The sequence below is a fragment of the Pimephales promelas genome, chromosome 8 (genome assembly GCF_988280905.1).
Source record: "Pimephales promelas chromosome 8, fPimPro1.hap1.1, whole genome shotgun sequence".
NCBI classification, from domain to species: domain Eukaryota; kingdom Metazoa; phylum Chordata; class Actinopteri; order Cypriniformes; family Leuciscidae; genus Pimephales; species Pimephales promelas.
Genome location: NC_142776.1, coordinates 36,761,787 through 36,773,891, shown reverse-complemented (window position 1 = coordinate 36,773,891; position 12,105 = coordinate 36,761,787). Strand labels below are relative to the sequence as shown.

General features: G+C 34.9%; 1 protein-coding gene across 1 annotated transcript in view; it reads left to right on the top strand.

Moving 5' to 3' along the window:
* snta1 (syntrophin, alpha 1) overlaps nucleotides 1-9,123 on the top strand; it is a 26,747-nt gene extending 17,624 nt beyond the window's left edge. The window contains exons 3-8 of the mRNA XM_039693538.2: nucleotides 2,068-2,251; nucleotides 3,466-3,655; nucleotides 3,768-3,889; nucleotides 5,345-5,541; nucleotides 6,331-6,518; nucleotides 8,528-9,123. Coding sequence (XP_039549472.2) covers nucleotides 2,068-2,251; nucleotides 3,466-3,655; nucleotides 3,768-3,889; nucleotides 5,345-5,541; nucleotides 6,331-6,518; nucleotides 8,528-8,620 — 974 coding nt within the window. The 3' untranslated portion in view covers nucleotides 8,621-9,123. The remainder of the gene's footprint in view (nucleotides 1-2,067; nucleotides 2,252-3,465; nucleotides 3,656-3,767; nucleotides 3,890-5,344; nucleotides 5,542-6,330; nucleotides 6,519-8,527) is intronic.
* Nucleotides 9,124-12,105: the final 2,982 nt, after the last annotated feature.

The window sequence follows — 12,105 nt, the reverse complement described above, 5'->3', positions numbered from 1 at the left end:
TCTGTCAGCATGCATACTGTATATTATGCATTGTCTTTGTCGATACATGTAAAACTAAAGCGTCAGAATCTGCCTCTAGTTTGTGTGATCTTGACTGTGGTCTGAAGCTCCAGTGGAAACCGACCGACTGAGCAATACTTTCCTACAGGAACTGATTTTATTTTTGGTGGTGCAGAACTCTTCCTCTTTCATCTAAAGCTGCGTTATTGGTAGTTATTGGATCAGTGGGCGGCCGTTCAACTTTAATCATCAAGATTTCACTGTTTAGTGGGTTGTGCCCACAAACTGAGTCTAAGGCTGTGTTCAAAATAGCATAATCCTGCAGCGCACAGTATGCGTAGTATATCTGCAATGTAACATTATTATTTTTTAATTCAGATCATTTTATTTTATTCATGCATTAAAAAACCCTAATTTCTAGTCATGAGGTCATGTGACAACACTACTATTTAAAATGTTAGTTGTTGCATCATGCAAACTGTTACACAAATTCTTGCAGCAAATGCTAGTGTCCCAATCTGAACATCACCATCTGTGACATAATGCATGTGACATTTTTATTTTTTAATTCAGTTAATTTTATTTTATTCATGCATTAAAATAATCCTAATTTCTAGTCATGAGGTCATGTGACAAAACTACTATTTAAAATGTCAGTTATTGCATCATGCAAAATGTGACACAAACTATTCGTGCCCCGATCTGAACATCACCATCTGTGACGTAAGGCATTTTAATTATTTTTAATTCAAATAATTTGATTTTATTCATGCATTAAAAGAAAAAAAGTTGCATCGTGCACAGTGCTACACTACTATTGTAAATATGAGCCATTATTAAGTGTTTACTAGGAGCATGCTAGTGTCCCAATCTGCTCATAACAGTGTGTTTGCTGAGCAGTAAAGAGTTACAAAGACGTGACCCGTATTTCACCATGATACTTAAAGGTTGCTGTAAATTTTACAGTAACTTATTGGCAGCTGGATGCCAGTAAGTTTCTCCAAAGGTGTTTACAGTATTTTTACTGTAATTTTGTGTACTTCATTTTTATTTATAGTAGTATGAGTACTGTGTTTTTCATTTACAGTACAAGTATTGTATTTTTATTTACAGTATTGGAATTGAGTTTCGTACTACATCTTATTATTAATATCTCATTCTTACATAAAATAAGTAAAGAAAAAGTACTAACCTTTTTGTTGAGTCGATCCTCAGTTTTTCCCAACAACCGGGGAAAAAAAAAACTTGAAAAGAAATCTCCCTTGCCATTGGTGAGTTTATGGTTACCATTATTGCTACACTCTAAAAAATGCTGGGTAGTTTCAACCCAACTTTGGGTCAAATATGGACTAACTCAGCAGTTGGGTTAAAGTGTTTAATTACATTTTTAACCCAACATTTGGGTTTGTCCATATTTGACCCCAAATTGGGTTAAACCAACCCAGCATTTTTTATATTGTACTGTAAATCGATTTACAGTAGAGAAGAATTACGGTAGTCAGCATATATTTCCCCAAGATCCTTTGCTATTTACAGTATTTTACTGTTGGCTTCTTTAGCAGTATTATACTGTACATATTACAGTAAAATACTGTTTAAATTGCAAAAATCCATTACAATGAGCAGAAGGAATAATTACTCCGTGTATAATGACAGAATGAAACACACACACACACACACAATCACAGACACACATACTGACACAGAAAATGAACCATTATCAGTAATACCCCTGATCAGCTCTACCAAACGTGGATATTTTTCCACTTAGAAACGGACATTATTATTATGTTTTGATTGATACTGTGAAGCTGCTTTGATGCAATCTATATAAAAGCGCTATATACAGTAAATATACTTGACTTGACACACTGCAAATCGCAAAAAGTTCAGCTGAGTTTAAAAATAAAATCTATATATGAACCTCGTCACATCAAGACGAGAGAAAGAGAGAATGAGACGAGAGAAGGTGAAACAGATAGAAGGAGATGAAGGAAGTATTTTTGAAAGCTTGATGTAAACCAGCCGCTCTAATACAACCTTCTCTCTCTCTCTGTTTCTCTGTAGTGAAGTACATTAAGGAGATGTCAGCGTTTTTTAAGGGTGGCTCGACGTCGGGACCCCCAGTGCTGGATTCTCCTCCGTCCACCCCACAGAAGCAGTCGGACCCCGCGCTGAAAGAGACCCGGAGCCTCCCGCTCCGAATGTGCCATGTGACCCGCAAACAGTGTCCGCCTGACACAGAGGACCGGTACAGACACACACACACAGCTTACATATTAGTGTTTCATATATAACAGCAGGACTTCAAACATTAAACACGTTCTATGGCAGATTACTAAACAGTTATTCATTTTATACATGCATTAAAAAGTTTTTTCTCTAAAAAACCCAGGCAGGTATATCGATTTATAATAATTAAAACAGATAATATACACTTCTGTTCAAAAGTTTGGGGTCAGTATGATTCTTTAATTTAAAACATAAATAAGTATTTTATGCTCACCAAGGCTGCATCAAAAATACAGTAAAAAATTGAAATATTATTAGTTTAAAGTAGCTGTTTTCTATGTGAGTATAGTAAAGTGTAATTTAATCCTTTGATCAAAGCTGTATTTTCAGTCTTCAGTGTCACACGATCCTTCAGAAATCACTCTAATATGAGGATTTGATGCTCAAGAAGAAACATTTATAATTATTATCAATGTTGAAGTTTTTGTGGAAACTGTGATATATTTTATTCTTCAGGATTTTTTGATGAATAGAAAGTTCGAAAGAACAGCATTTATTTAAATATAATCTTGTGTAACCTCATAGTCACTTTTGATCATTTGAATGAGTCCTTGATGAATAAAAGTATGAATTGATTTTAAAGAAAACTTTTGAATAATATAATATAATGTCAAAAAGTATTTAATAGATTTGCAATATTGCCCATTACGCTATAACAAATTGTTTTTATATTGCAAGGATTTGACTGTGATTGAATGAACCTAATGTCGTAATGCACCCAAAAAAAATCAACCTACAATTAATTAATTTATTAGCTGGCAAAAAAATAGTTTATAATGATTAGTATGGTATTATGCTTATTATTTAATATGCGTCGAGGGGTCATATTGAGTCTTTCAAGATTCAGGATTGAAATAGCTTTAAGGTGAAAGAAATTTTTAAATTGCCAAAGCATTAAAAACACTATACAATAATAAAATAATAATAAAATAACAATAAAAAAAAATCTTTCTCTCTGTAGGTATTTCGAGGTGGTCTCATCAGACAGAGAGCAGCGATGGCTCAGCAAATACTACATTAATGCACTAAAATCAGCCTATAATTTCACTGAGGAACGACATTAGCTGACAAGAGAATTGTTTGTAATGATTATATGGCATAATGCCTGTTATTTAAAAGCAGTATGCGGTGAAAGGTCATATTGAGCCTGGTCGTGTGGTCTACTCTCGGTAGGTACTTCGAGGTGGTGTCGTCCGACAGAAAGCAGTCCGTGTTCCTGCGGGCGAAGGATCAGGCGATGGCTCAGGCCTGGTATAACGCCATCCAGACCGGCAGTGCAGCTTTACTGAGCAGAGCCAAAGAGGAGCTGAGAACCCTGCAGCCCAGCCTCGACGTCAGGCACATCGGCTGGATCATTGAGCAGGCGAGAAACACACATGATCAGATATATATATATATATATATATATATATATATATGAGAGAGAGAAATCATGCAGCAGAGCCTGATGTGTGTGTGTGTGTGTGTATTGTCAGGGTTCAGAGAGGCCGATACTGGCGCTGTTGACGGACAGAGATCTACTGCTGTACACATCTCTACCTGACAGCAAAGAGACTCTCAGCCGCCCAGACAAGAGCTATCCGTTAATTACCACCAGGTACACACACACTCACATACACACTCACTCACTAACACACACATTCACATACCCACTCACTCACTCACTCACTCACTCACTCACTCACTCACTCACACACACACACATTCACATACCCACTCACTCACTCACTCACTCACTCACTCACACACACACACATTCACATACCCACTCACTCACTCACTCACTCACTCACTCACTCACTCACTCACTCACTCACACACACACACATTCACATACCCACTCACTCACTCACTCACTCACACACACATTCACATACCCACTCACTCACACACACACACACACACACACATGGCAGGGACTTTACCACAATCTATGATAAAAGCTCTGTCCCTTGCTCATGAAAATATCAAGGAATTAAAAAAAAAAACGTATTCCAGGTTATGAAAATTCATGGAAATGAAACATCTATAGTGATATAAATTGATATAAAATATCACCATAGTTATTATGACTTTTCATAACCTGGAATCACATCGATGAGAACTTGTTAAACAAAAGGTGTGTGAACCCGAGCAATTAAATGAATTGTACATTAATTTATTCCTTCTTGTTCATTTGTTCTTTTATTTACAGTAATTAATGTTAATTAACACATTCTTAGGCTATACCATACCATTTTTCCATTTTATCCTCATTTCTATTAGAGCCAGACCGATATATCGGCCGGCCGATATTAGGCATTTTCCAAAATATCGGTATCGGCAGTTATAATGGCCGATAAATGAATATTTAAAAAATAAAATAAAAACGGACGAAACACGCTTCAATCATCTCTCCTTGGCCTGTTTTATTGAAAAAGTATGATTTACAATTTGCAGTATGATGTTATCTATTGCTAAATTATGGCTCATCATAGACTAGCTAATCACTAATGCCACTATCATCAGTGGAAGACCGCTAACGTTAACATTAATGAGCTTGCAAACCACAATGAACTTTTTCTGCCTAAATAAAGTAATGATTACTGTATTTATAACTAGCATATCTCTAGTTACAGTCCCTGCATTGTAAAATGTAAGTTATACTCGCGAGGAGTGAACATTTAGACAGAGAGAAAAAGTATCAAACGTGGTATCTTGTGCAGAAAAGTTAGCTTTTCTTTGTGTGTGTGAAATCCAACAATATTTAATAAAAAAAAATATCGGATTTTAAAACCCAAAAATATTTGTATCAGTATCGGCCTTCAAAATCCTTTATCGGTCGGGCTCTAATTTCTATATGTAGTAATGTATTTTTGTTGTTTTGTTATTGATATTTTCCTAAAAAACAATTAACAACCATAACATTACAATAAACAATTCTAACTATATCTGTGATTCATCATGCAAACATGCCTCATCCAATCACGTTTAGCGTCACATCTGTTCAGTTGAGTAATTAATGAGTAATGAGTTGAGTTGTATGTATAGTAATATGTGCTGTGTGTGTCAGGCTGGTTCACTCTGGCCCGGGGAAGAGCTCGTCAGTGCACGACTCTGAGCTGACGTTCGGTCTGCGTTTGGGCACGAAGCAGGGGGTGGAGACGCACCTGTTCCGAGTGGACACTGCCAAAGACCTGTCCACCTGGACACACCTGCTGGTGGAGGGCTCCCACGGGGCCGCCGAGCTCGTGCAGGAGGTCACCACAGGTAACACTCTCACAGACATGCATCAGGGCACAAACAGGTGTGAGATGTGTGTGTGTGGGTTTACATCGCCCTCTGCTGGCTCAAAGATGTGTTTACACCAGCTGTGCGAAAGTTACAACTTAGCCTAGTTGACGTAAATGGGCAACCTATGCACCACTAAATATTTTTACGTTGCACCATTAAACTTGGTTTAAACGTAACTCTACGTTCCAACTAAATATTTACGGCAGCCTCCGATCAGGAGTAACGGTTAGAATAAAATATCAGATCGATGAACTGCATTTCCCATAATGCATTGCATTTCATGTCTACCTTGATTGTTTTTCCAGTCTGCCATAATTAAAAATACATTTTTATTTCATATTTGATAACTGGCTCTCATTAGATGCATAATGAGGTCATGAAATAGTTTTGTTTAATGTTTTAGTTGCAATATAATTTGTACAGTATTTTTTAATGTTAGATTTATTTGGCATACGATTTTAACCAAAATGACCAACAAATGAGGAATATATTTTTATTTTTGTAGTTGTTGTAATGTTTGCCAATTTAAGTGTTATTTATTTATACTATTACAGTGTTTTTTTTTTTGTTGCCTATTTCATTTTAATTCAAATTTATTTTTCATACATTTTTGTTATGCATCTCTGTCAGCTTTATTACGATTTAGGTTTCATTGATTTTTATTTTTATTTAAAAATAAGTAAAATTTTTCTATTTTTGAATCCAGCTTTATTTAAACTGGTTTGAGTTGTGATTAAAGCCTCTGTTGCTGTGTGTTTCCCGCAGCGTGCAGCTGGAACGGGAAGCCGTGTTTGCTGAGCGTTCACATAGACAAAGGCTTCTCGCTGTTCACGGAGGAGGCCGGCGTCAGGAAGAACGTTCTCCTCCAGCAGCCGTTCGAGCGTCTGCGCATGTCCTCGGACGACGGCGTACGCATGATGTTCCTCGACTTCGGAGGCCCAGAAGCCGAGATCGTGAGACACAGTTTTGCACTTTACACACTGATTTATGAAGCATTACTCCTTCCTAGAGCTGCATTCTGGGTAGATTGAGAATCACGATTATTTTGTTTCGAATAGAGATCACGATTCTTTCATGATTCGGATCAGACAACTAAACAAAAATAACATGTACTTTTTACTAGAGGTACTGACAAAATGTTAATTGCTGCAGTTTCTAAAAAATTGATTTGAGGATTTAGTGAATGATTCAATTACTCACTTCACATGTTTCATGACTGGATGAATCAAATATCTTGAATGAATGATTCAATGACTCGCTCATAAATACTTCACTTGTTTCAATACTGGATGAATCAGTTGTTTTGAATTAGTCTCTTGAATGAATGATTCAATGACTCATTCATAAATACTTCACTTGTTTCAATACTGGATAAATCAGTTGTTTTGAATGCTTCTCTTGAATGAATGATTCAATGACTCACTCATAAATACTTCACTTGTTTCAATACTGGATGAATCAGTTGTTTTGAATTAGTCTCTTGAATGAATGATTCAATGACTCATTCATAAATACTTCACTTGTTTCAATACTGGATAAATCAGTTGTTTTGAATGCTTCTCTTGAATGAATGATTCAATGACTCACTCATAAATACTTCACTTGTTTCAATACTGGATGAATCAGTTGTTTTGAATTAGTCTCTTGAATGAATGATTCAATAAATCACTCATAAATACTTCACTTGTTTCAATACTGGATAAATCAGTTGTTTTGAATGAATGATTCAATGACTAGCTCATAAATACTTCACTTGTTTCAATACTGGATGAATCAGTTGTTTTGAATGATTCTCTTGAATGAATGATTCAATGACTCGCTCATAAATACTTCACTTGTTTCAATAATGGATGAATCAGTTGTTTTGAATGATTCTCTTAAATGAATGATTCAATGACTCGCTCATAAATACTTCACTTGTTTCAATACTGGATGAATCAGTTGTTTTGAATGATTCTCTTGAATGAATGATTCAATGACTCGCTCATAAATAGTTAACTTGTTTCATTACTGATGAATCAGTTGTTTTGAGTGATTTTCTTGAATGAATGATTCAGTGACTCGCTCATAAATGCTTCACTTGTTTCATTACTGGATGAATCAGTTGTTTTGATTGATTCTCTTCAATGAATGATTCAATGACTCGCTCATAAATAGTTCACTTGTTTCATTACTGATGAATCAGTTGTTTTGAGTAATTCTCTTGAATGAATGATTCAATGTCTCACTCATAAATACGTCACTTGTTTCAATACTGGATGAATCAGTTGTTTTGAATTTGTCTCTTGAATGAATGATTCAATGACTCATTCATAAATACTTCACTTGTTTCAATACTGGATAAATCAGTTGTTTTGAATGAATGATTCAATGACTCGCTCATAAATACTTCACTTGTTTCATTACTAGATGAATCAGTTGTTCTGAATGATTCTCTTGAATGAATGATTCAATGACTCGCTCATAAATACTTCACTTGTTTCAATACTGGATGAATGAGTTGTTTTGAATGAATCTCTTGAATGAATGATTCAATGACTCGCTCATAAATACTTCACTTGTTGTTTCAATACTGGATGAATCAGTTGTTTTGAATGATTGATTCCATGACGAACACATTTTTAACAGTCACTTGTCGCCTCCTACTGGCGTAACAATATAGTCAATACAATGTTTATTTGAAGCAACATGTTACTTTGACTCTATTTTGATGGCTTCCGTAGACATTAGTGTTTATATCTGAACTACAAACAAATGTCTATTTAATATACAGAGCCGAATCACTGTCATTTAGGAATGAGATCATGTGGGTGTTTAAATTGATAGATTGCGATCTTTTAACGATTAATTGTGCAGCTCAACTGTTTGATGAGTTCACATTGAGATCTCTTCTGAACCGTGAGACTATTAGGATCTTATTCTCAGAATTTAACGTCATTCTTCTCTTTCTCCTGGTTTTCAGCAACTGGACCTTCACTCCTGCCCTAAAACCATCGTCTTCATCATTCACTCTTTCCTGTCAGCCAAGGTCAAGCGACTAGGGCTGTTGGCGTAGCGGTGGACCACTGGACATCACACCAAAACTTCCATCACAGACTGTCACAGACGGCCCAAACCGAAAGCCATTCAGTGATGACTTCTTCCCAGCTCTGTCCTTCATATTCTTTCTCATTCTATTGGTTTGTATCTCGGCTAGACTTTATGGATGTTTAAAAACATAATCGCATTAATCGTATGTTTTAAGAGCGGCGACAGAAACAAGACGAGATATTAAACTCTGTTCTGGAACCCAGTGAGTCCACATAGGAACTGATATGAGAGTGTTCTTCATGTGAACATTGTGTTTTGACATTGACATGTTGCTAACATAAAGCAATAGCAATAAGCATACATATAAACATAAATCAGTCCATTGTAAATCAAATAAATAAATTGAATGATTATAATTACAGGTGAGAAAATTTGAATATGGTGCAAAAGTTCATTTATTTCAATAATTCAACTTAAAAGGTGAAACTAAAGGAGTAGTTCACTTAAAAAAAAAAAAAAAAAAAACGTTTGCTGATAATTTACTCACCCTCGTGTCATCCAAGATGTCCATGTCATTCTTTCTTCAGTCGAAAAGAAAGTTGGGTTGTTGATGAAAACATTACAGGATTTTTCTCCATATAATGGACTTCAATGGGAATCAAATGGTTCAAGGTCCAAATGAGAGTAGGACCCTTTGAGTCATGACTCGAAAAAAAGATTTGTTCATTTTGATGAACGAGTTTGAACAGGAGAGTCACGAACGCGCATCACAGAACAGAGCAAGGCGACCATTTGTGCTTATAAAACTTAAACTTTGTTAATTTTTAATCGTTTCACTAGATAAGACACTTATTCATCGTCTGAAATCGTTTAAAGCCCTTTGAAGCTGTACTGAAATTCTCATTTGGACCTTGAACCGTTTGGTTCCCATTGAAGTCCATTATATGGAGAAAAATGCTGGAATGTTTTCATCAAAAACCTTAATTTCTTTTCGACTGAAGAAAGAAAGACATGGACATCTTGGATGACATGGGGGTGAGTAAATTATCAGCTAAAGTTTTTTTTTTTTTTTTTAAAGTGAACTACTCCTTTAATATATTATATAGACTCATTACATTAAAGTGAGATATTTCAAGCCTATTATTATGACTAATGAAAACCTTTTCACAATATTCTAATTTTGAATTTGTGGTTTTCATAAGCTTTAAGTCAAAATCATGAAAATTATAACAAATAAAGGCTTGAAATATCTCACTTTGCATGTAATGAGTCTATATAATATATTAGTGTCACCTTTTCAAGTTGAATTACTGAAATAAATGAATTTTTTTCAGAGTTTCACCTGTATATCAATCTTAGTACTTTTCAGTGTTTAATTATTTATTATCATTTCTCTTGCCTCATCACCATTTTATATCGATTCTGTACTCGAATTTGCTGCTAGCCTTCCAATGATGCCTTAACACACGCTGTCTGTCTGTAGCGGCTCGCTGGGTTTGAACAGAACGAGTGTTTCAGGGTTTTGTCGACGTTCCAGTTGTGTGAGACTGTGAGAAACGCAGCCGCTCTGATCATGGAAAGGGCTTCAACGTTTGGCAGCTGAGAGCGAGCGAAAGAAAATCTCAAATCTGAGAAATGACTAATTTGACTTGCTTCTGATTTTAAACATAACCTTTTTTAACATACGTCATCTTCCAGATACAACTCGAAAAAAAATTCAAAAATGTAATTAAAAATTAAAAAGTGTTTTAAAAATTTTGAAAAATTTCAGTAATTCAACTTAAAAGGTGAAACTAAATATTATATAGACTCATTGAGATATTTAAAGCCTTTATTTGTTGTAATTTTGATGATTATGGATTACAGCTTATGAAACCTTGTGAAAAGGTTTTCATATAAGCCATAATCATCAAAATTATAACAAATAAAGGCTTGAAATATCTCAATGAGTCTATATAATATATTAGTTTCATCTTTTAAGTTGAATTACTGAAACAAATGAACTTTTGCTTGATATTCTAAATTTTGTGAGGGAAATATGGTTATGCCTCACTCTTTGTTTATGTTACATGCCAAAACTACAAATAAAACTGAGAAATGTAATTCAGATTTAAAACTGGACAAACCTTCCCTAGATCTGAGAAATGCTTGTAATTCAGTTTGTGGATTGATGTTAAATAACCAAGTTATACTGACCTCTAGTGAGCATGATGAGCGTTACTAGCAGTTCAGTCCACGTGATCGCACCTCTCAGATGTGTTCAGAATAGTAGACTGTATGTACTGTGCGCAATATGTCCATTTTCGGCATATATATACATTTACACGTAACTGTATGTACTACAACATGCAACAATTGCCAAAAATGAGCACAGAAAACTCTATACCACAATGCACTGCACTTGACCTTCCATTTCCATTGTAATTTTGAATTTTCTTTGAATCTTAATTTGATCCGACACCAAAACTGACATTTTTGCATTAATGTTCTCATAAAGTTCAAAACACACTTGGTTATGTGATTATTTCCCTTAATGGTGTCTCTACTTTCTCATTTTGCAAGTGATGTGGGAACGTTTCTATTGCAAATGTTTTGATAACATTATTAAAGACCATATACAGGTGAATATGGTTCATTTATTCAACTTAAAAGGTGAAACTAATATATATTATATAGACTCATTACATGCAAAGTGAGATATTTCAAGCCTTTATTTATTACAATTTTGATGATTATGGTTTACAGATATGAAAACCCCAAATTCAGAATTTTAATATTGTGAAAAGGTTTTCATATCTGTAAGCCATAATCATCAAAATTATAACAAATAGGCTTGAAATATCTCACTTTGCATGTAATGAGTCTATAGTTTCACCTTTAAAGTTGAATTTCTGAAATAAATGAACTTTTGCACCATATTCTAATCTTTCGAGTTTCCCCTTTAAGTAAACATGATATTAACGTTCCTGAATGTTTGTTCATAACCTTGGCAGAACGTTCTGAGAATCTTCTGGGAAAAGCAGACGCTCCATGCTGAAATAAACATGTTTGTTGTTGCACAACACACACAGTTTTAAAAGCGCAGGCAGTATGCAGTGTATTCTGAACACAGCCGCTTTCATGCAATATGCTTTTTTCTTTCGTTTGAACCTTCTTCTAACTGGTTTGTGTGAATATTGACGGAAGTCTTACCGTTTTCACATGTTTAACGTGCTGTTTTTGTCTCATTACATTGTGACGGTGAAATGCACGTTATTTCTGCTCAGAGAGGAACTTTTACAAGCAAACTGTCCCAGCTTGCTGAGGTGGAAAATATCCTTCATGTGGCCTTTTTTTACACTCTACTAAATTTTAATATATAATTCAAACTAAACTATATTCAACCTATGTTAGCTATCAAAAGGAAAATCATTATATCCTTATTTAAACAGTGCCTTTAAGGGTTGTTTGTATATAAAATTGCAATAAATATAACTGTTGACTTCATCCTCGCTGGAGTTTTCTTGAGTT